Source organism: Rhinolophus sinicus, linkage group LG06, assembly GCF_036562045.2.
Source record: "Rhinolophus sinicus isolate RSC01 linkage group LG06, ASM3656204v1, whole genome shotgun sequence".
Lineage (NCBI taxonomy): Eukaryota > Metazoa > Chordata > Mammalia > Chiroptera > Rhinolophidae > Rhinolophus > Rhinolophus sinicus.
Window position 1 is genome coordinate 130612665 of NC_133756.1, and position 26031 is coordinate 130638695.

Sequence of the window (26031 nt, forward strand, 5' to 3'; positions counted from 1 at the left end):
TGTGGGAAAAAAGTAAACCTCGATCTCATCATATACTACACTCAACAGTTAATTTGAGATGAATCAACAAAACCCAAAACAAAAACTGTAACACTCATTAAGGAATACCTAGGGGATATTTTAGTGACCTTGGAGTAAGCAAAGATTCTTAAATATGACATATAAAGCACAAAACATACAAGAAAAATGACAAATGGAAATTTATCAACTTTAAGAGTCTGCTCATCAAAAGTCATTGTTAAGAAAATGAAATGTCAAAGCATGGACTGGGAAAAATATTCACACTACATATCTAACAAGAAATTGTATCGATAATATATAAAGAAGTTCTGCAAAAAAAAAAAAAAAGTAAACAATTGAATTTAAAAATGGACAAAAGATTTGAACATTTTACAGAAGAAGATGTAGTTATGGCCCAATAGCACATGAAATGGTAATCCATATCATTAATCATAAGGAAAATACAAGTTCAAACCACAATGAGATATCATTTCCCACCCACTAAAATGGCTTATAACACTAAAAATTGGCAGGGATATGGAACAACTGGAACTCTAATATACTAGTGGTGGAAGTGTAAATTGGCGTAACGATTTCAGAAAACATCTTGGCAGTTGATTATAAAGGAAAATATACACTTACCTATGACCCAGCAATTCTACTCCTAGATACTTACCCAAAATAAATGAAAACTTTTTTCCAGACATTGATTTTTATAATAATATCATAGCAGTTTTATTCATAATAACTCACAATGGAAAATAACTGGAAAATGGACAAATTGTAGTATATATCCATACAATGCAGTTATTGAAAATAAAACTGTTTTAACACTTACAGTTTTTAAAAAGATAAAATAAAAGAACCAAAATAAAACAGAAAACCAATCAAATAAACAAAAGTGATCTTTTCTGAAAGGTTCTTTTCTCTGTGGACATAGGTCATTGTGAACTCAAAAAGATGGCCTCTTTTTCCAAAAACAATCAATACAAAGGGCAAAAAAAAAAAAAGCTTATTAATGAAAGGAGACATAAATATATACCATTGGGTTGCTTAACAATCACAGTATTTTAGACTACCTCAGTCTATCAACAGAATAGTTGATTTTCTCCAGTGGGATTTTGGAAAGATTTACATTTGATAGTCCCTCATTCGGGTTAATAGAGAAAATGACTGTAAGTACATCAGAAACAAAGCTGTGGAAGACGAATTTTAGTAAGGGACATTAACAAATAGGAAAGAAGGGTATTAATATTACACAGGTCAGATTTTTTTTACCATGTTTATCCTACCAAATCTCAATATGGTAGAGGTCTAATTCACTATATTGTAGGCATGGCTGACAGCTATCCGTCTATGATTATGGAACTTTCTACTTTGCATTCCTCCTTTCTGCCAGAATGAGAACTTGCTTTCATTATAATAAGGCTGCTTGGAATTCAAATTTGTTTTCTTTTGGCAAAAAACAAAACAATTTGGCTACCTCAGTAATTTACTTGACAGAAAAATTCTATGGCTGAGCAAGAGTCTTAATCCTTAGGGAAGTGATGCGCTCATCTTCTGAGAAGAAGGGATGCTAGGGGTGAAGAGTATGGTTTGTTCTCTCTGCCTTTTATAAATGATTAGCTAGGTAGATTAGCAAAGAATGACCTACAGATGGGTGTCACGATTTGAAGAATGCAAATGCAAAATATGGATGGCATAGTTCTTCTGAGCTAGAGGTTGGTGAAAAAATAGAAACCAGTGGTGCAGGAACTAAAGATGAATTGCTTGTGGTACTTGATTAAGGTGTTAATTCTGCATCTAATGTAGGGGAAGGCCATAGGCAAAAGTTCATGTCCTTGTTTTCATGTTAAAGTTCTTTAATCCCACTAAAAACAAATACCATACTTACCTCAATTATTGAACTCATCTATATGAAGAAATTCACCAAATAAACTAGATAAGATAGATAGATGACATAGATAGATAGATAGATAGATAGATAGATAGATAGATAGATAGATAGATAGAATACACATAAAGAAAAAATTCCATTGGGTACTTTGGAAGCAGACATGTCACTATTCAGAGTACCAGAGGAATTCTTTAAAGAACAATGTACTTTTTTGATGGGACTAGCCCAAAGTTCGGTTTCCAGATCAGGAACACTAGAGATGCTAAGTAATTTTGTGTGTTACATGCCACTGAGTCAGCTCCAACCCCTGGCAACCCTATGAATGAATGACGTCCATGATGTCCCGTCCTCAACAGCCCTGATCAGACTCCTGCCTATGGCTTCTTTTATGGAGTCAATCCCTCTCATATTAGGTCTTCCTCTTCTGCTGCTGCCTTCTGTTTTTCCCAGCCATACTGTCTTTTCCAAAGAACCGTGCCTTCTCATGATGTATCCAAAGGAGGACGGCTTCAGTTTCGTCATTTTTTTACATACAAGAATATTTACAAAGTCCTTTTAGTAAATACATTATCTTAATCCTCTTCACAATCCTTTGAAGTGAATAGGAGAGTAGATACATTTGTCCCACTTTATAGATGAGGAAACCAAGGCTCAGAGAGTTATGTTACCTTCTTCTGAAATAACCAGCTGCTAACATACTGCTCCTGAGAGGCAGAGCTGGATCTAGAATGGAGGTCTCCCTTTCAGTCGGGTGCATGTCCCCTACACCAAAGCTACCCCTGGCGCTACTCAGTGATCTGAAATACGTCTGAATTTCAAAGCCCTCCGTGTCTTGGTGGGAACATTACTTTCCCCCTGTAAAGATGCCATTTCCCTGCACAGCTAAGCACATTAGAGGAGCCCCTTACCAGTTATGAAGCTCATGCCACTGTCTAACTGTCTCTGAAATACTGCCCCACCAAAGACGCAAGAACATGCAAAGAAAGCACAAAAGATGGAAATCACAGCAGGGATTAAAACGATGCTAAAATAATGCATTCCTTGGTTGCAGGATTATGAGCAAGTGTTATTGTGGATAAGACTTCCATTTTTCCCTATTGGAAACTCCATTCTCTTAAAAGATCAACAAGAAGAACCAAAAGGGAATTCCCTAAGGTCAGCTCTAAGGAAACATAAACCTCTAATTCAATAACTCTGCTACTGCTCTGAAAAAAGGCTTTATTATTGCAACATCCATATGGAGCCAATTGGACATTAATGACTAATCAATCCCTCCCCTTTCTATTCTACTTAAAGTGTCACAAACCATGTTTAGATTAGCCCATTTCCTGCTTAGGATTGCTCAAGATGTCTTTTGTTCTTTCAGGACCAGCCTGATGGAGGCAGCTTAAACAAACACACGTCCAGAGTGGCGCAGGAGTTATAAAGTGCCATATGTGAATGAACAAAGGGGCTATACTAAAGCCTTTTGTGGTATTTGTTAATGTTTTTCATCTGAGCTTAAAAAGGCTTAATGACTTTGTGGTGAGCTGATGCATGTGGCTCGTGGCTTTGCAAAATGAAGGAAATTCTAACCAGTGATACACCAGTCTGTGTTTTTAAGTCTCTTGCTTTCAGTTTTGGTGCCTTTGTTTACTTTTTTTTTTTTTTTTAATTCTCAAGTTATATTTGCTCTACACAGATAGCTAAACAGAGCCCTTTATCTTGTTTCAACTATAGGTTCCAAGAGCAATTGGGATAAGTTATACGATTCTCTGTTTTAATGACCTGAACGTAGCAGAGAACATCAAATATTCCACTTATTATCTATGTGCTATTTGTATGCACAGGAAGAAGGCTTACAAGCTGTCAAATCAGGCAAAAAGACATCATTTAAGTTTGAACCAGAAACTACTGTGGGTGAATTAAGACAATAGTAGGTCTGGTCTCCTAAGTTTTTAGGAGAGCCAGGCTCAGATTCAAGTCGATTCCCTTGGAGAACACAGAGGCTGGTGAAAAGCTGGCAGACTAAATAATTCATGTTGCTCGGGAGCTCCTGGCTTAATCCAACTCAATATACTACCGTAGCCTCTACATGAAATTAAGAAGCACAAACCAAGATGAAGCAAATCTCAGAGTTCATTAACAAAGATACCACAAATCCATCCTCTCTCATTTCCATCCTTATCACTCGATTGCTTTGGCCTGTCTCTGCTGGACTATTACAAATACTAGCCTTCTAGCTGATATCCTTACTTCCAGTTTTGCATCCCCTGACCCCACTTAAATATCTCTTCCTAATTTCAGCCAGAGGGATCCATCACAAATGCAATTGTGATCAAACCACTCCTATATTTAAGTCTTCAATGGCTCCCTAATGCCCCAAAGATAAAGTCCAAAAGTCTGAGCATGGTATACGAAGCCTTCCAGGACCTGTTCTCTATCTGTGTCTTCAGTTCCATCTCTGGTGACTCTATTTGCAATTTTTTTTTTCTTTATATTACTGAACTACTTCTAGTTCTCTATACATTGTGTTGTTTTATACTGGAAATTTGTGCTTCCTCTTTTTTGGGAATTTCCTGTCCACCTTGTAATCATTTCATTCATAGACTCATGACAGGAATCCTTTCTCCTGGCACTCTTACCTAGTTTGTCAGGTTGGGCTAAGTATTTTATGCTCCTACCGCACCCTGTGCCTACCTATGCCTAACTATTTAGTACATTTCATCCAAATCACCAGCTGAATGTGCCCACCTTCTTCACGAGACTGTGCACCCCAAAAGGGCAGGGATTGCGTTGTTTCTGATTCAAAACTGTTTCCCCTTGGTCTGGTGCAAAAACTGGCATAAGGTTAAGTACTCAAACGTCACAGCAGAGAGCAGCGGACATCTTCGACAGTGAAAATTTTAGAGTAAGATTCAGATGTCTACATGTTTCATTAGAACTTGGGAATTTCTGAAATCTGATTTTGTATAAACCCCATTTTATTTCTTATATTCCTTTAAGTACTTTGCCTTACTCGAGCTCTCTGTAAGATAAGAATGGCTTTGATGGGAAATTGTACCCACAGTTGTTTGGAATTCAGAGATCGTTGGTTCTAATCTTACTTCTTTTATTGACTTGCTACACTGCACAATTCTGAAATCCCAGACTCTCTACTTCTGGGGAAATCTTGAAAATATGGTAAGGCAAGTCTAGGGTTTTTTGGAAATGTTAAATCTCAAAGTTGTTTGAATGCTGTATTGTTTATGGGAATATGTACAACGGAAGCATGTATTCAAACAGGCATGTGATGGGACCTTCTCTAGATAGCAGTCATTATGAAACAGGTAAAATATGCTCATAGAATTAGAAAATTTTAATATGAGAGGGATATTAAAGATCATCTAATACACATTCCTGAAACTGAAGTTTACAGAGGTTAAATTGCCCAAGTCTCACAGTTAGTAAACATCAAAATCACAATGAACTCAAATGTAACTATCCCCAAAGTGTCACATTTGCCATCAAAATGAATTTCTAAAATGATCAGCTGAACTGTTTCAAAGGCATCCAGATTTCGCTTTCTTAAGAAAATTATTTTAATTTTTCTTCATTTTGTTTATTTTGTTCCAGGGAATCTGCCTTTTACTAGAATGAGGGATGCAGATCATGGATGTAGTAGAAACTTTTTTTTTTTTTTAGTAAGGGATATGGAAATAGACAGTATTAGAAGGAGATGACTCAAGGACTTGGGGCAATCAACTCAATTGTATGGTCCACCAATACTTTTTTAACCTTAGAATCTCGTGAAAGTATTTGAAAGGTACCTAATATTTGTATGATTTGAAAAACTTTTTTAAATTTGTTTTCACCATTTTCTATACTTCTTATTAATTTTTCTACTTTTTAATGAAAACCAACAGGAAAAGCTACCTCAGCAAAGGCAACCAACTCCATCAGCTCATCCTGGAGAAAAATGGGAGTCAGTGTGGCTCAGATGCTATATAGTTCGATCTGGGTTTGAACTGTAGATTTGATCTTTCCTAACTGAGTAACCTTGGGTAAATTATCCCTTCTCTAAACCATAGTTTTGTCTCCTTATAAAAGAGTCAATAATTTCTACTTGGCAGGATACTTGTGAGGATTAAATGGGAATGTAAGTATCCTACCACAGTGATTGGAATCCACTCACTGAACAGTAATTGCCCTTAGAAATAGTAACAATAATAATGTCAAGAGAAGTAGTAGAATGTCTGTTCCAGTACCAAGAACATGGTGGTTGGCTAACTCATATTTGCCCCCTTTCTAGTCTTCCCCATGCCCGGGTGATGTTTCCTGTATTCCTGTTCTTCATGGTAGTTATAAAATGAACCCACAAGTTAGCTGGGGCGTACCATTTAGTACTTAATGGAGCGTCTTTTCTGCCCCAAAGCTAAAAAGATGTTTCAAAAGGGTCTCTACAATATAGAACTAAAATGCATTGAATATGCGTAAGACCCAACCAAGAAAGACCATCTCACATCTCCCCACTTCCCACATGTGGGAATTGTAACCAGATTGTGTCCCAGAAGGAAAAGAAAAGTGAACTTGTGAATTTATAGATCAGCTTTTTATAAAGGATTTGTTGGAATAACAAATAATTAGGATTATTGACTCTGAGACTGTCACAAATGGAGGGCAAAGATGTTTCAGGGACATTTGACAGTTTTTTATTTCTCCTCCACTAACAGTTCTGCAACTCTGCAGCATGGAGTAGCTATTGTCCTTTTTCATTTGGTCCTTATGTAAGACTGACTTTCCCAATGAAAAGTCAGCTTTTATTGAAGTAGCTTGAAGTGATTTCTCTGCCATGAAAAAAAAAAAAAAAAAAAATATATATATATATATAAACAAGTAAGCTGCAATTTGTATTTTTACTATAAAATTTAAATGGTCGAATATATTGCTTATGAAATTCTTCTGTCCGAGGCTGAGATTTGAGATATTAAGTTTTAGTTCAGAGTTACAGCCCACTCCTAAATGCAACAGTCTACAGTATAATGCAAATGCCACTAGATTCTTATACAATCTCTTCCACCTGGTACCCTGACCTAACTTAGGGCCTCGTGCCTCAGGATAAGTATCCATGGGACAAAAACAATAGAAAAAAATCACTCTCCACTAGTGAGAGGCAAAAGTACAATAAAACTGAGCTGTAAGATATCCATCAGTCACAGCAGACAAAGGGAAGTCATACTCAAATGAGTGATACACCCAGAAGAAAAGAGGTATTTTGAATTATGGAAACCCTCCTAACACCTACTCAGCTCTCTTGTGACGTAATATAAAAAAACACCCATTGAATATTCCCTTTGAAAGTATATTAAAGGGAACAGAGGAATAAAGACTAGCAGATCTCTAAGACCGACCTATCTGCTGCTTTTCCATTATTGGTAACCTCTATCATCTAAGTCAATCTTGAACAATTAAAGGTTAATACCTGTTGATTTGGTGGCAAAGTCCAAATTCCTCAGCCTGACATTCAAGGCCTTCCACAAGATGGAACCCAGCTATTTCTATACCATATTCAGTTCAACAGATATTTACTGAGGACAAGTACGTGCAAGGCTTTGTAATGGGCTCAGTGGAGAACACAAAGACGAGAAAGGTTACCCTTCCCTTCTGGAACTTCCTTATGAATGCTTGTATGCTTTACCGTTTCTGTGTCTGCTGGGATCATTCCCTCAACTACAAGTTCTTGCCCTTATCTTTGTTCATCCAAACCTAGGCTTATTTCCTGATGCATTTCTAGCAGGCCTTCTAGAATCACTGCTATCCACAAAGCACTGTAGCTTCCTCTTCTAAACCACTTTCCGTCTGTTTCTCCAGTGATGTGCTTGAACACATAATACCTTAGGTTGCTTTGCTTTCTGGATGTTCTAACAGGATAATCCCAAATACAATACATTACTTACTCCTGGAGAACATACTGTAATCCATCTTCTCAAAAAAATCCTTCCCACCATGCCCATAACAGTGCTGTGCACGTTTCAGACAATCAGTGAATTGTAACAAGAACATGTGGGTGAAACTGCAGACGAGGGGATACGAGTAGGGGCAGATCCTGGCTGAAAAAACCTGGGTATCAGCACTGGCAATTCAGTCTACAGAGAATCACCTCTAATGGGTATGAAACGGCAGATAGTGGGTGCAAGCAAACAGTGATAGACAAACAGAGCAAAATGACACAATGACTCTATTAATAAAAGAAGGAGATATTCAATGATAAGACTATCTTAAAGAAAAAAGATAGAAAGTAATAGAAAATGGGGGACAGCTGGATGGTTATCAACTCTTTGGAATAACATAGAAGCACAGTTATCAGAACTTGAAAAGAAGGGAAAAAAACGTTGGTCTCAAATCCAATCCTGACCTTAAGCAGAGAGAATTTAAAGAGTACTCCCAATTGGGCTGAACTCTATAGCTTGCAGATGAGACATCAACTGGCTTTTGCTGCCAAGAGGAGGATCTGTGTCAGGGAACTAGACAAGGTCCATGCCTCAAAAACTATACAGTCAGTCCAAACATGGAGCTGGACCTCTACCAGCTGGGCTTTACTCTAATGTGTTGGTATACGGGAAGCAGACATCCATACTGCTAAGGAAGCATGGACTGATTTTGCAGTCCCATTGGGAGCAAACGTTGGCTGCTGTTGTCTTGTGTCTAGTTTTCATGGTAGATTGTGTTAACCTTTTTGTCAACCAGTTGCTGTAGCAAGATGGGGAAGTATTTCTATGATTCATTAATGGCATAGACAAGCATTTCCTCTCCAGGGTAGAGGATTTTAAGTTAGAAAATTGTGTGTGTGTGTGTGTGTGTGTGCGTGTGTGGTGTGGTTGTATACACTATCAGTGACACCTCTTTGGAGAAGGCAGCTCAGTGGGAAACCAGCTAATGGGCAGGGCTAGGTTCCTTACTAAAGGGAGTCTGGATCTTTGATTGGGCTTTCTAGCTTAAGCAGGTTGAGTTCCCTTTATAGAGTATTAGGGGATGGAGTTATACAAGAATCTTGACATTTCACTTTCTTGCCCCATCAGGGCTATCCATCACTTGGAGAGTTCAATGGAAATTGTTTTCTACCAACATTAAAAGTTATTTGGGAGCTTTTAAGACACAGCAAATATATTTCTTTAAGGGAAGTTTATTTGCTTGTTTAAGAGAGCTGCACTTTATATATAGTGCTGATATAAACTGGTGCACAGGATCATCTAAAACTGTTTATATCCACAGTAAAATACATTTTTGTGATATTCATACAACAGAGTTAGTCCGAAGCCGAGGCCTTTGCGAATTCTGCTTCTCTCCCAGCCCGTGTGGCTGTTACTCAGGCTTCACCATGTCGGGGGCCTCCCCGGGTACCCAGCCTGCTTGTTCCAGGGCCTACTTTGCCTATTCACTTCTCGGATACATCTGGAAACACTGTTTTGGGGCCACTGTGGAAGGCCAGACCCATGAGCCCACAGCACAGCTCTGGTTAGTGATCCCTTCTGAGTCACCTGGGTCTTTTCTTCTAATATGTACAATCCCCCGATCTTTTGTTCCTAGTATATACTCTAGTACTTGGACTGCTTGTTGGGCAAAGATGTCTCATCCTTGGTATATTTCTATTTAATTTCCTTTATTTAAAAGATGGTGCTATTGATACTTGTTACATTCTAGTTGACTTAAAGGTGAATGATTTTAATTATATAGCAGTAAAATAAGAGAGTTTAAGAAAACACTGTCAACTAAAACCCAGCAACTTCCTCACCTACAGATGAGAAAATTCAGGGAAAGGAAGTGACCTGCTTAAGGTGAAACGACTAGAATTTAAGTCACTTAGTCCTTGAACAAATATCTGAAGGGGTTTCGTGCAAAAATGGTAAGTTCTATTATGTTGAAATCCAGAAGTCAGACTAGAAGCAGAGAGTGGTAGTTATAAGGAAGCAGAGACAAATTTGGGCTAGAAATAACAAATGATGATTAGACCTGGAATGAGTTTCTCAAGAAGTGGTAAGTTTTCTGTCATTAGACTATTAGAGGCATTTGAACAGAAGTGAGATGACCACTTGTCAGGGATATAAGAATGGATTTCTAGGCTGGAATTACAAATTTGATGATGTCTCTCCCTTATTCCAGTTCTGAGAACCTAAGTATTGCTATGTGAAGCATTGCATCCTGATGGGCTTGAGCTAATAATGACATTTATATTCCAAAGTATAAGTAGTCGTAGTTTACGTCCCACCCCAGATTATATACTACAGCTTGCCTCTGCTGCCTTGAATGAGCCGTGTAGCTAGTAAAACCTCCTTTTCTACCAGGAGTAAGGATCCAGGGAAGGGAAGGGAAATGAGAAAATCTTCAAAGATTTTCCGGAGTATGGATCAAAGGGGAATCAGGATTTCTAAGAGAAGACATGCATATAACTAGTGCATTTATAAGAAAAAAAGGAAAAGTTGCAGTCTCTATTATTTGTCTATAAACATAGAGCTTAAGTTGACAATATAAAGCTATCCTGAGATATAAAACTTAGAAGTAATGAGAAGTTCACAAAAAATCTGAAGCTTTCTGAAGAGCTAAGGCCATCTTGACTAGGATCCAATGCACAAATTCAGTGCAAATCTATAAAGCCCTTCTAAGTGAATCTGAGAACAACAGCTCTAAAATGGGGCTATGCTTGGTGCACGTATCCATTTCCACTCAAATCAATGCAAGTTTTTAATACAAGGAGGACATCATTATAGTTCCAATGCAGGGTCCAAAAGTCTGGCCAATGAGAATCCCTTTGAGAGCCCATCCCTTTCAGAAATCATATTCCATTATTCTCTGCATCAAAATGAGGTATAGCCTCCCTCTGAGGCTGGGCCACAACAATTGAATTTGAGAATTAAAGTAGGTGTTAAGAGAATGTTTTCTTACCCAAACTATTCTGCAAAACAAAACAAAACAAAACAAAAAAAAGAAGAAGAAAAGAAAAACAAAAGTATCCATTTAGAGCCCCCAGGTATGACAGAGAAAAGAAACAGGATGGAAAAAATACAAAAAAGAAGGCAAGCCAAAACTATTGTTGTTGGGAGAAGAGGAAAAGAGAGAGAAAGAGGAGGTGGTCCCATCTGTGAAAGGTATTTGGGAAACGCTACTGCAGTGATCTTCTCATCAACAAAAACAAAAGATCAAGTGCCTTGAAAACTTGATTTAGCAAGTGGCACAAATATACACTTGAAGGTATTGATCTCTTCTTTTATTTCTCTGAAAAAAGACCCAAACTAAATAGAAGCTGTTATGGAAAGATCACTTCCACTATAAGAAATACACTCTGTATTTTATGAAGATCCTAATAACAATCTTGGATTTGGAATGGACCTTAGAGATAATGGAATTCAACATACCGTGTTATCCCGAAAATAAGACCTAGCCAGACAATCAGCACTAATGAGTCTTTTGGAGCAAAAATTAATATAAGACCCAGTCTTATTTTACTATAATATAAGACTGGGTCTTATATAAGACTGGGTAGAATATAATATAATATAATACTGGGTTTTATATTAATTTTTGCTCCAAAAGACGCATTAGAGCTGATTGTCTGGCTAGGTCTTATTTTTGGGGAAACACGGTACCTCTTTTAAGAGATTAAAAAAAAAACTTAAACCCAGAGGAATGAGTCACTTGTTTGCCATCATTCAGCACAGAGCTTGAATCCAAATCTCGCAGGTATCAGACCAGAGCCCTTTCTACTGTGCTTCGTAACCTTGAAATTAGGAGAGTTGGGATAAGAATTACATTTTAGTGAAAGGAGAATACAGAGAGGGGAAATACCATATGAAAAATCCATAAAAAGTTAAACAGCTGTATGTCACTCTTAATACATGGTGACAGACTCAACTAATTGGGTCTTCTCTTCGTCACATGCCCTATAGAGGAGCTAGCAAATTTTGTGTGCTCAATACATAGAGAGCCTTAAACTGCTTCAAAGAATAACAGGACCTTAAACGTGTTTCCTAAGTCCCCAGCACCAACGAATTTGTCGTTTTATAAATATCATGGTGAACAAGAAATGCTGTCTTGTCATATTCAAGCCAAATAACAGCTGGACTTTAAAAATAAAATTTTGAAGGCATTTGCCTTTTATATTTTTAATTTCTGTTTTCCTGGCTTATGGTTTTGTCATTTGATTTTGATGAGTGGTTAATACACATGCACAGCTGCCTGTTTTGGTGACCTTTCCCTTACCGCCTCCACCGCTCACAGCTCTGAAGCAGGTCTACAAGCCGCTGACTAAGTGATATTGGCGTTTTCATGACCAGCAGACATTTTCCAGGGAAGCCCACCTGGAACAAGGCCTGATCTCCTAGGCGGACTTACTGTAGTCACCTCAGAAGCCCCACAGGAGGATGGGGTCGAAGTGGAGGGAGGGCATAGCCCCCTATAAATGACGTTCTGCATTATGCACACTAGCCAAGACATGGAAACAATGTCAGTGTACATCAACAGATGAGCCGATAAAGAAAATGTGATATATATACACACAATGGCATGTTATTCATCCATAAAAAAGGAAATCCTGCCATTTGCAACAATGTAGATGGGCCTTGAAGGCATTATGCGAAGTGAAGTAAGTCAGACCGAGAAAGACAAACACTGTGTGATCTGGTGGAATCTAAACGGTCCCAACTCATAGAAACGGAGGGTAGAATGGTGGTCGCCAGGGACTAGGGAGTGGGGAAAGTGGAGAGATGTTGGTCAGAGGGTACAAACGTCCAGTGAGAAGGCGAATGACCTCTGGGGGTCTAAGGTTCGGACTGGCGACTATAGTTAACAATCCTGTATTACGTATATGAAAGTTGCTAAGAGAGGAGATCTTACATTTTCTCACCCCAAAAGAAGGCAATTACGTGAGGCGAGAGATGTGTTGACTCACGTTACTATGGTAATCACTTTCCAGGATACATGAGCACCACATCCTCGTAGTTCACACCTTACATTTACACCGTGTTATATATCAATTATATCTCAATATAGCTGGAAAAAATAATTAGGTTTTGCTGTTCCAAAGCCAGAGGAAACATGAAGATGATCCTGTACGGACTGAAAAGGGATGACCTCCAGGGCTGGAGCCACAGAACTCACCCGCCACTTGAGATTATTTGAGTAACTTTTACTCTAAATCTCTGTGGGGCACAAAGAAGCATTGATCATTTTAGCACTTCTCTCAATGATAATTCTGTCTGTCTGTCTGTCTGTCTGTCTGTATGCATTTTTTTTTTTTAATCTTCTGTCTTTCTTCACTAGACTTTAATCTCCAAGAGGTCAGGAACATATCTGTTCTGCTTTCCTTCGGTTTATCCAGTGTCTAGTTCAGGGACTGGCACACAGTAGGCCCTCAAGAAATGTTTGTTTGCTTGCTTTTTAAGAGTACACACTAACAGAAGGAGTTTATAAATCTTTTTAGTTATTCTTTCACTTCAGTCCCTTCGTAGGCTTCCTGTTAAGGGAAAGGAGCAAAGAGGAGAAAGTATTATGTGTACCTGTTACCTACTCTGACTTTCATATGAAGTGTAACTCCAGCAGGCTTTGCAATCAGCGCACACTTGAACAGGTGCCAGGAAATACCCCGCAGTCAGCAGAAGGCTGCTGCTCATCCCTGCGGTCTTCACCAAGGCACTGCACTTCTGTCGGTATTAGAGCACGTAACCTGACTCCATTCATGAACTCACAGTCCCCCAAAAGCACATGAGGTGTCAATGGCAACCCTGGGCAAGCTTCTGAAGGGAGGTTTTCACACGCTCCTTAAGCTCCTGGGCCACTACAGCCCTTCTACTGTTACACTCAGCAGGCATTGCTGCTCCGTGTGACCGAGTAACAGGAGAGCTGGGGTACGGCATGACTTGCTATATTTAAGGGAGAGGAAATGGGCCATTCTGAGGAAGGTCACAAGATGTTTGTCTGTTCAGAGAAATGAAGGCCCCACATATTTATCTGTATATACAGCGTGTGCAGTCGATAGCACAGTATTTAAGAGCCTGGGTCCTGGAGCCAGGCTGCCTGGGATCAACTCTCAGCGCCGCCCTTACTAGCTAGGTGACCTGTGGCAAGTTAATTACTCTCAGAGTTAATGTTCTCATCTGTAAAACGGGGAAAAAAAAAAAAAGAACAATACCTTCTTTACAGAGTTGTATGAGGTTTAAGTAAGAAAAATGTGTATAAAAAGCTTAGCGTGTTCTCTGGCATATAAGTGCTTGATAAATGTTTGTCCAACCCCCCACCCCCCCAACGCCCACCAAAAAAAGTAACCAGGAAGTTGGTTTGAATCCAGATAGTTTAGTATTGAATGGAATTTCCAAAGATATTGGAATGTGTTTCTCTACATTTAAGTTTTTCATTTTTTCTTTTCATAATGGTTAATAACTCTGACCATGATTTTTAACTTACCAAGAACATGATATCAACTAGATTATGAGCATTACTGAGAGGTATCTTACTGTATTTGTACCCATTGTACAGTTAGGAAACCAAATGAAGAAGGATAAAGATAAAGAAAACTATGTTACAATAAGGGTAAGCTGATAGAACTCGGTTAATTCCTAGTCTATTGAAAAATGAAAAGACTGAATACTCCAAAGGGATGAAAAATGACTGTTGCGTATGGTCAAAGATTTCGGTACTCTGCGATACAAGCTTCTAACCAAACTGAGATGGGCCGGAACTGAACAGTGGCGCCTGAGCCAAGCAATCTCAGTGCTCACCAGAGAAAAACTGCAAGTCTAAGTGCCTATAAAAACGTGAATGTCAGTGTACTCTTGGTACACAGTTTTCACGGAAGACCGTGAGTATATTTTGGTTTTGAGTACTTTTTATCCCTCCCTTCCTCTGCCTCTTCTTCCTCTTCCTCGTCCCTTCCACCCCCACACCAACCCACCACGCACACATACACACATACCAGAGTTCAACACGTTTTCCCAGGACTACCATTAAACATTAGTCTCTCCTACTGGTATGAAAAAATCTGCTTTCTGGAAACTCTCTGAAGTGCTTCCTAATGTCTGATACTACCCATCGCTTAATGCTCGTGCCAGGGATTTCTGAAATGCCTGGGATGGACCCAAGCTATCACTAGAAGCCATGCCTAGTTCAGATGCTGCATGAAATGTCTTCATGTGTTTTCAAGGGATTAGGGTCCCGGGAGAAATCCTGCCAGTAAAAGGGATAATAGTTAAGATTCTTCCCCTCGAGCTAAAGGACTTTAGCTGGGACCCAAGATAGGTGAAGTATTATGTTACTCTGTAGAGAACAAATTAATCTTCCCTGACTGGTGGGAGGGATTCTGCCAAAGGAACAGCTAACGGGAAAACCAGTCCCTACTCTGTGATGACACAGTAAATAACCAGGCAACAGTACTACTGAAGTGCTGACCTAACTCATAAATTGTGCCCAGCCTCTGGGGAGCTGTTTCTGCTGATCTGCTGCTTGTGCATTTAAAACAAACAAACAAGAAGGGAAGAGGATTGGACAGGCATTGATAGCGCTGTGAAAGCTGGCCTTTCCATCCAGACTTTCAAAAGACGCTGGAAATGGTTAGCACCCAGACACAGGCTGGGCCTTGCCCAAGCCATTATTCATTTTACGCGAGATCTGCTCAAACTATTATTTAGTTCCCCAAATGGTTTGACTGCACCAGGAAATCACTTGATTTAAAGTTTTTAAAAAAATCCTCTTTTGTATGTTTGTCTTTTAAACCAGAATGCCGTGAACTGGGAGAAACAGGATTCTGTTGTTCCCTGGAACTCACAGTTCAGAGAATTATTTTATTCTAAAAATTTGAAATGGCACCTTGACGTACTGGACTGTGATATGTTCAGTGATATAGGATCTAGCTGCACCTCAAAGCCCTCAACGCTGATATATAATGAAGACTAACGTTTCCTCTGCTGTGCCAAGGAAATTGAGCTGGGACTCCCAAGAAAGACCATCAAGATCCGACATCTAAACTCAGACAACACCTTCAGAAACACCCAAAGGGGCAGAAAAGAGCTACGGAAGAGACACTCACCCTCTGCATCTTCTGGCCGAGTGAGATCGATGACACCTGGGCCCAGCTTTCCATCTTCACTTGACTTTCCTGTTAACTGGGGCCCCAGATTCTCAAAGCGCGTTCTTTCCTGGAGGAGAGAATAATCAGAGGCTTTATTACTAGCTTCCACAGCAGCCACTCACTTTTTCCTCCTAGTCACTGTTTTGCTGAATGGGCAACGCTTGGATTTACAAATATCATTTCGGTTCAACTTGGACTCAGAAAATCTTTTAGGAAGATTCCACGGATGCCTGACGGTGGTCTGACAGTGCTGACAGGTTCTAAACCACAGCACCCGTCAGGAAAGGAACCCTGTGACAGGAAACCTGCCAGCACTGTACTGCACATCTTCTCGTTGTTGGATTTGCTCCAGACACCTAAAGGAATGCAATTGAGAGGTTTGAGCCTAACGTGGAGACCTTAAAGAGCAATTCTGTTAAAATATACAAACTGCTCTTTAACGGGAGAGGCGTTTTCCCATTTAGAGCTCATCGTTTGCACTGGTATTCCTGGGAAAATACCAATTGGGATTTTATGCAAGAGGATTTCAAAAACAAGTATGTCAAAGCAGGTAGACTAGATGGTGACACTGACACTATTATCTTGCCTAGGAGTTTCAGCTGTAACGTCCTGGGATGCAAAAAGGATGACATTACTCCTAGTCAGCCATTGAGTCAAGGAAGTTAAAGACTCCTGCTGCTCTAGGAAGGAAACCCAACAGTGTTTTACTTGTTAACCGGTTCTTCTGGAAGCACGAGTCTGAAATATCACAAGGCACTCTCCCTCTGCAGCTCCCTGGATCAGTAGCCGAGGGCTCACTGACCATCATTACTGTGTTCTCGTCTGCGGGAGACACAGCGCGTGTCCCTTTCTCGCCTCCCTGCCCCTCTCCACATGCAAACGTGGCTTTGTACTGTGCTTATGAATGAAGGAAACCTTGTTGCTCATTACTATGAAACAATATTAAATGCCATGTCAGCTTGAATTTACAGACATGGAGTAGCAGCTTCCAGCTCCGGGAATGGTTTCGGCGTGTTCTCCTTAATGCATTATGCAGGAGGAGAGTGCTCATTGCTGCTCTGTCTATTGTTCAGTGACCTAGTTCTGCATCGAGCAGGTTCAGACCTCGACGGAAACACTGTGAGTGTTCTCTTCTGTAAGATGTTTAGAAACTTGGAAATATTCTTAAAGAGCAAACATACAATTACTTGATAGAGGCTGCGTCTCATTTGTGCAGTCTCACTACATTTGTGCTTTCTACTAGGATTCTTTTTGAATATCATTATATTTCTATAATTAATTCCCATCAGTCAAATTGTGCAGGAAGTCTTCCAGTTTCCCTTCATCATGGAACATGTTGCAATCTGCGTGGGAAGACAACACAGCATAAACCTTGCTTTAATCTAGCACCATTTCTATGAAAGATTTGCAACAAGATTATAATCATGAATTTCCCCAACAGGGGAATACTAACTAGTTACAAGAGTAGTATGTGGGGAAACCTCTGAAATACGACACTTATAAAAAACAGAATGAAAATAAAAAGCAAATTAGGTATGGTTCCCCGCTATCTTCTTATGTGAAAACACTGCTGCACAAGAACAAATTAACCCAGACGCAGGCCACAACAGAAAGCAACCACAAGCCACGTGGGAGTTTCACATATTGTCCGCGGGAGGACAGCTGCTTTTATTCAGCCAATTTCTATTTTTGAGTAGCATTTTTGGTTGTCATGATGTAAAGAGAAAGAATTAAAGTGAAGATGAGTAGTACCAGGGAAAGCAAAACAGTCGACCTTTGTTTTATCACATTGTTTCACGTTTCAAGTATTTGCATGTGAATGCTTTCCCGATGTTAAATGCAAAAGAAGTTTTGATGTGACACCTGTGATCTTCTTGGAAGAACAACCTTTAACGGTATTTTCATGGGGGGAGAAACAACTTTCTCTGAAAATCAACAGACCGTGCTACCTATCAATATGCATATTTCAAGTATCTTTCTAGTCATTCATTCTCTTTGATTTTACCGGAAAATATTCTCAGTAAAAAATGAAAAGAAAGATAATAAAGTTCCTGAAAGAATATCAATATTTTGACAAGGAAGGAGAAGAGGGAAAATTACATGCCATGGTTTGTAAAATCCTAAGACAACAAAGCTTACATGATGATAATATCTTTTCTTTTATAAAAAATGAAGTGCACTCACCATTCGGTAGTATCAGCTTGTTTTTAATCATAACAAAAAACATTCAGAACATTCAACAACATGTTCACAGTGTCTTTGAAGTCATACATTTTTCTGACTTCATTGAAAAAAAAAAGTCTTCTGCAGAGATACTTTCCTTATAAAATATCAATATTTTGACAAGAGTAGAAATCAAGGAAGAATATCCCATGAAACACTTGTTAAGTAGGCAGAAAATAAATCAATGATAAAAATTGTTTGGGGTAGTGGGCTGCATTTTATATTTGGTAATATTAAGCACTTGTGTTTGAGATTAAAGAAGGACCCTGCAAAGCCATGCCCTTTCATATAAATTTCTACCTAGCGTCCCAGAAGATTTCTTTCTTTTCTTCAAAGTATAGCTCAGAATATTTATTCGCCAGCCACATAACCAAAGATAAGAGGGCTTGATGTCTACAAGTTAGCTGTGGGCAGCTGAGCTAAGCAGAGATTTTACTAGTGAGGTTTAACATGAGCCTCGTAAATACAGGATGTGGACATGGACACAGAGAGAAATTCAAAGATACTTTCGTTCCAAGAGGCTTCAACTTCTAGCCATTAAGTGCCAATGGGTATGCCCCTACATGGAACAAATAGCGACTGGCTGGCAAGTTCTTAACTCCAAATTCTTCCACGCACTTGAACTAGCTTTCACAATGCACATACCTCCCAAGTAAGATATTTTGGAGATATAAGCAAAATACCTCAATGCTAAGTTAAAATCTCAACCCCCCAGGAAAATCCCCCAATCTTCCTGTTGACAGTGAAATGTGCATTTTCGATGCAGTGAAGTGATCGGACACTTACTTACGCATTGTCAGTCATAAACATGCAGGCAACATAAAAGTTATTGAAAAAAATGAAAGTCAGCTCTGCTGTGTTGTAGGACTGTTGGCTCTCTAAGTGCTTTGAAATGATGATGCATGAGGTAGATGTTGCATATTAAATAAAGATATTTAAATGATAAAGCCCCCTTTAGTGAGAGCTGATGAATGTTAAATGTTACCAGCCACAAGACGGTGGCATCCATCATCTTCACATATTATCAGAGTCAATGACGGGGCAGCCTCACTGATGACAGATAGACTGCTGAATTATTATCCCTTATTTCCAGAGTCACTGAACAAACCATTCAACTCCTCAGGCGTTATTTTTAACTTTGCATTAAATGAGCAACTTTCCCTCCCTGCCGTAACAAGATTGATCAATTTTGTCTTTGCATTGGTGGAGAGAGAGAATGAATTTGGGGTAACTGAAAGTACAGAGGTTTGTTTCCAGCTTGGGGGGGAAATATCAACTTCCTCTTGTGGGCAACAAATGTAAAATTGTGATATGGGAAAAGAAGAGCAATGAAACAGTAAGCACACAATAATGGCTTTTCTTTGCACTTAGATAAAAGCTGAATTTTTGATGTGCACAGTATATTTTAATAAAATTTTATATACTATGTTTTATACACTTATTGGCTATTCCATAATAATGTGTGTGCTAACAGTAAAATTGCTCTTAAATTTATGTGTGTTATTTATACGTTCCCACGTAACAATGCTTTTTGTTGTAAAAAATATTCTGTTTATTAATGTAACTTTACAACCACTGCATCTGAGATCCGTGGTAAATTAATGACATTTTTATTATTTTATAGTGTCATTAAATTTTTACTGATCACTCCATCAAACAGAGGCAGTAAAGGCCATAATGTAAACTGGGACACTTAGATCAGGCAGCAGGAAGACATTCCATATAGGCTGAAGAAAACTGCTAGCAATAAATGATATTTATACCATCTTTAAGCATGTTAGAATACTTGGATAAGTTTGGCAAAACTGTTTCAGTAGTAGAGTGGATTGTGTACTTAAATAACAGTTTGCTTGCCAGCGAGACAAGCCTTTTTCAAACCATATGTGAGATGACTGATTGTAGCCATCTCCTGAGAAATAACATGTGAAATGTAATGATACACTGGACTCACTCCCTTCTGGATTACCAAGACTGACCAGCCTGTACTGTACCTCAAATAATTTCAACACAGTCCCCTTTTCTACAAACGGAAGTGGAAAATGGTGCATGCTGCCAGAGGCATGTTGTTTGTTGCTTTACAAATAAATCTGTTTCATATGACAGGTAGACATGGCTGGACAATGATGTCATATATTTTATTCCAATGTTCTAAATAAGATGTACATTACCAACCTTTATTCAAAGCTCATTTCTAAAGAATGTCTGAATGTGGGGTCATTCATAACCGGCACAGAACATACACCTAAGGGTCCATTACCTACACTGCTGTTAAATTGGGTAAAAATACTTATCTCGTGCTACTTTCACATGTAAAATACATTTTAATTAGTATACTCTACACTGGCCCTCAAATATTCTGTTTATAGAATGTGTGTGTTATACAAATATTGTGTATTTTTTACAAATATACACATTTATATATTATATTTCTGTAGAGTATATAGAAGATAGTAAATAGAAAATGTTATGCTCATGTAATCACAAATTTAGAACCATCTATCTCCTACATGGAGGTTTTGGTATGAACCTTTTTTAAGTAAATAAGAATTTTGCTGTTATATCCTAAAATACATACTTAAATATTAAAGACTTAAAAAAAATCTTACAAATTTGTAATAATAAGGAATTTTACAGGGAAAGCGAATACTGCAGCGCCACTGGTCATGTTTTTGTGTATTCCTGAAGCTAAGTTTTCTAAGAGAAATAACAAACACATACATTATGAATAAAAATTCTCTGAGGCCACCATAATATTCTGAGATATTAGCTATCCTTCAAGCTTCAGCTTTGTCTGTGTTGTTAAGTCCCACCCAAAAGAAGTCCTGTCATTTCAGCCAAGCTCCCAGCTTTGGTGGCTCTCCAACCCGGGGAAATTCTTTCCTATACGGAAAGCAAAGACTTCTCTGCAGAAGCAGCCTTCCCCTGAGTATTATTTGTCTCCCTGCTTCCCTGCCCGTCTGTGCCCAGTTAACCCCCCAGGCTTGCTGGTTCTTCTGTCACAGAGCCCCTGGCACGGGTCCTCCTCCTCTGTGGCCTCCCATCATCACTAGCTATCCCGGCACACGCCCTCACGCCTGCGCTCCTAGATCAGTGCCCGGCCTCCTTCCTGGTCTGCCTGACCCCTGACGTGGACGATTACCCAGTCAGTATCACCTGCTTCCTCTGCCGCGTGGCTGCTGGGGTAATGCTTCCTTCCCTCTTCTTCTTTACCAAGTTTATTGATATTGGAAAACTCAAATTGCCCATGAACTCTATAAATTCTCTGATGTACCCCCTCTCTGATATATAAAAATTCTTAGTCTTCCCTATATAATTAGCCCCTCGTTATATATATATACTATGCTCAAGAATTGGGCTTTGGTTCACATGTACCTCCAAATCTCTTCCAACAATATCAAAAGATTTTTCAAGCCAGGGATTGTGTCTTATCCTTTCTCTCTATGTCTTACAAAGCATTTAGCGTCAGTGTCCCCAAATACTTTTTTAAAAGGCCACAGAACTGATTAACTCATATAAATCAAAAATACCCTGTACAAGTGAGTGTCCAAAAGAGGTAAGAACTACCGACTTCCTAGTATTTCAAGTCTGTGGAAGAGATGTTTAGGCTCAAGCCTCCACACTGCATTGGTGATACCTCTTTGGGCAATAATAATAATCAAAACAAAGAAATCCAAAAAATATCTTAAATATTCTGTAAAAGATGGAAATAAGCAATTTTAGAAAAACACAATAGATGAATGCAATTTGATTATAGAACTTAATATGAAAAAATGGGTTTTTGAGTCGGACTTGGGATTTCTGGGATTTCTGCAGCTTAGCACTTGTGTCTTTTGCAAAGTCTTGGCAAAAGAGGACACATGCTACCCGCCACAAATGTTTGGCCAGAAAAAACGGTACACGTTGTAAAATAAAAAGATTTGCTTTTTGTTTCATTTTGTTTTAAATTAGGACACTGCTAAGTATAACGTTGACAGAGTCTGTATCTTCCCTCTGAAAAACTTTGTCTAATTCCCTGCTCTGGACATATCTTGCCATGATGTGACTGTCCAGAAGTACTACTTAAGCACACATGTGGTTTTCTTTTTATTGATTTAGCAAGCTCTATCACTTCATTAGCCTTTATTTTATATCCTTTATTATACACTTAGTAATGTAATGAAGGATCAAAAGTGTTTTACATTAGAAAGCAACCGCACATGCTTTTTTAAAAGGCGATTCTTTTCTTGGAAGTTTATTTGGAGGTACTAGGTTTTACTCTCATAGTGATATTTTGATGGTCCCAGAGTCGATAATCATGATAATAAAACTCTGGCTGAGAGAAATGATATTCATTATTGAACCTCATTGTTAAATAATATTTTGCCAGCTAAAACTATTAATTTGACTAATTTTTAATAGATCCTTAACATCAAAATCGTGCAGGACTCATGAATTAGTTAAAGCCTAAGTTTTCCAACTGTGTTTGCCTCCATAGCACAAATACATGGTGTGAAGTGGAAGCCGTAAAAGCATCACCTACTGATCATATACTATATGCAAGGCTCTTTCCAATTAGCATTTCCTTTAACCCTCACACCAATACGACAAGGAAAATATTGCTATTACTATCAATTTTACAAGAGAAGAATGTGAGGCTCAAAGATTTTTTAAAAATATTTTATTTAAGTCACTAAACCAAAATTTAGACAGGTATTTGTGCTGAGGCGAATTTAGAATTATAACTCTACAACTTAATTACCAGATGATCTCTCTGAGCCTGTTTCCTCATTTGTAAAATCGAATATAAAATGATGATTAAATAGTGATGATTAAATAATAGATTATATGTGTGAGTGCTTTGTAAAAATAAAGTAACTGACACAAAATATCCACTTCTGTTAAAGATATTATGTAGTGTTTGCTAAATGTTTCCAAGCTAAACACTAACGAACATAGTGTCTCGATCACTATGGTCAATATCCATTCTCCTGTATCACAGTGCAACTATATAACCAAAGATGTTTCCTTTTTGTCTTGGCAGCTAAGCATCTCAAAACTAAATTTAAATCTCAATGTTAGTTACCAGGTAGTACCTGGATCTCATTATTCTCCACATATAAGCCCTCAAACGCTCCCGTAATCAGCATGAGGAGAATCAAACCTATACCTTGTATAACCTCTTATGATCTAGCTCCTGTTCTCCTCATCAGCTTTATGTCCTATTCCTTCCGGTTTATATTCTCTGTTCCCATATGACGGAACTTCTTGGAGTTTCCTGAACACACTGTGATATTTCACGCCCTTGTGTATTTGCATATCCCATTCTCTCTTTCTAGAATGTCTTTAACAGATACGTAATTAGTCCTTTCCAGGCCTAATTCAAGCATTTCTTCTGGACAAAATCCTTTGTTGATTGCCCTCTACCAGCTCCGGGCAGGAATGATCACCCTGTTGTGTTCCATCATGTGTTTTCTATAAACACCATGCTTACAGAAAACTGTTTTACCATTATTGGTGTAGGCCTGCTTATGTCTCCTCAACTTCCTCCTTGAGGTGTAGTGACCAGGTCTTATTATCTTTATATGATCGGTGCCTATCTTCTGTGCCTCTCGTGAAACTGGCACATACTCGGTACTTTGATTGCTAAATCTGATAAAAGTTATTTCCCTCTCTTCTTGCATTTTAATTTTACCTTTAAAACAAATTGATTTTCAGATCCTGTTTGAAAACAGTGACAAAAAGATGATTAAAAGGTAGATAAGTACAAAGGAAGTTGTGGAAGTCGGTTGAACAATAGAATGATCTCCCAGTCAGGGTTCTCCTGGTACTGAGAATATGGGGCGTGTGCTTAGATTCTATTATTTGAAAGGGTTCTGGCAAGAATTTTCCCTAAAATCTCAATCACCACTACCACCTCCAACTTTTTTCTTACACACTCTTATATTCCTTAGCAACCCAACATTAGCAATTCATTCTTTCAATTAATTAACAGTACCAATATTTTGTGAAAGAACAACAGAATAAACTGTTAAACAAAATCCGATTAATTTCAGTTTAATTCCTTTAAAGAAAGCACATCTCAAGGGAAGATAATGTAGATGAAATCACATGAAAAGGGACACAAAGGATTTGGTCAAGGGGGCTCTTTAGGTACTGTAATCTCAAACAACAATTTCACAAGAGTTTGGGAGTATCAAAGCTAAGCAAAGATGGCAGTTAATTGGGCTGAACTGTGTCTTCCTAAAATTCATACGTTGACGCCCTAACCCCTGATAACTCAGAATATGACTCTGGAGTTAGGGCCTTTAAATGGGTGATTAAATTAAAAGGAGGCCACAAGAGTGGGCCCTAATCCTATCTGACTGGTGTCCTTAGAAGGGGAGGTGATTAGGACACATAGAGAGACATCAGGGATGTGTGCGCACAGAGGAAAGGCCACGTGAAGGCCCCGCCAGAAGGCGGCCGTCTGCAAAGCAGACAGAGAGGCCTCCAAAGAAACTAACCCTGCTGGCACCATGAACTTGGACTTCTATCCCTCAGAATTGTGAGAAAAAAATCTCAAAAGATTGTTTAAACCTCCCAGTCTGTGGTATTTTGCTAGGGCAGCTGTAGCAAACTAATACAATGGCACCTTCTGCCTCTTATGTCATAAAGGGCTCTTGTCAGTGGCCAAACAATAAGAAGTAATAAGGCAACAAATTTTAGACCTGAAGTCCTACTAGCCTCAGATACAATCCTCTAGAAGCTTTTGCCATTAGGATCTAGAAGTGGTTCTCTCTGTTGACAGCTGTTTGTGTCTGTCTCTGTCTGTCTGTCTGTCTGTCTATCTATCTATCTATCTATCTATCTATCTATCTGTCTGTCTGTCTGTCATCTATCTATCTATCTGTCTGTCTGTCTGTCTGTCTGTCTGTCTGTCATCTATCTGTCTGTCTGTCTGTCTGTCTGTCTGTCATCTATCTAGGATTCTTCAAAAGAGAAAGTCTCCCTTAAAGGAAAGGAAGACTTTTAAGGGCTTGGCAAAAAAGTTTTTAAAATTTCAAAAGATTCATATTTGAGGCAAGTCGTAGAATCAGTGAAGGCTGACAGAAGCTGTTCAGATCACCTCTCGGGATGCTGGCATATGCCACAGGACCACGAGCTCCTGGGAGAGGGGACGTGTCTCCTGACCCTCTATCTCCAGTGAGGGGAGCCTGCAGCAAATGTCTGCTGAAATGAACCAATGTCTGCAGAGCTTCTTGTGCGTATGTTTTATGGAGCTTACAAAAACATTCTCAAATGATGTATAACAAGTTTCCCTGAGGATTTGAAGATTCACCAAACGAAGCAAATTCTCTCTCCACACCCCTCGCAAGGACAGCACCCTGCATAGCTCCTGTAACATACACTTAGATTCTTGTCACTGATCATCAGATGATAAATGACAAAGTAGCATTGACTCGGAAGATATGAGACCCTTTTGGTCTTGGGAGTCACAGAGTTAAATTAGTTTCATCAGGATTATAGTGGTTACTGCGCCCTTTCACCAAATGCTTTCTGTCTCATTCATATGGTTTTAATATGGTTTTAACCAATTGCAAGGTTATTTATAAGTTTGCAACTCCCAAGTAGAGTTATAAAGTGTTCAGATTTAAGCAAATCCAGTTGTGTGGCAGCCCAACTTCTACTTATATGTGGTTTCCAGCTTTTTATTTGTGTGTAGTGGCATGATGCATATTTGTTCCTCAATATTCTCCGATTAACTGTTTGTTTTAATAACAAGTTCACAAAAATTTCATTGTAAAATTATACGAACTCCTATTAAAATTGAACGTGTGATTTAAAAACCGGTAAATTTTATCTCTACTTAAACCACCAGCAA

The 26031-nt window shown here is 38.8% G+C and overlaps 1 protein-coding gene across 28 annotated transcripts in view; it reads right to left on the reverse strand.

The window, feature by feature from the left end:
- The window catches only part of SOX6 (SRY-box transcription factor 6), a 595594-nt gene that overhangs the window by 29483 nt on the left and 540080 nt on the right, over nucleotides 1-26031 (reverse strand). For all 28 annotated transcript variants that reach the window (XM_074336055.1, XM_074336057.1, XM_074336052.1 and 25 more), the window contains one exon: nucleotides 15927-16035. In XM_074336055.1, coding sequence (XP_074192156.1) covers nucleotides 15927-16035 — 109 coding nt within the window. The remainder of the gene's footprint in view (nucleotides 1-15926; nucleotides 16036-26031) is intronic.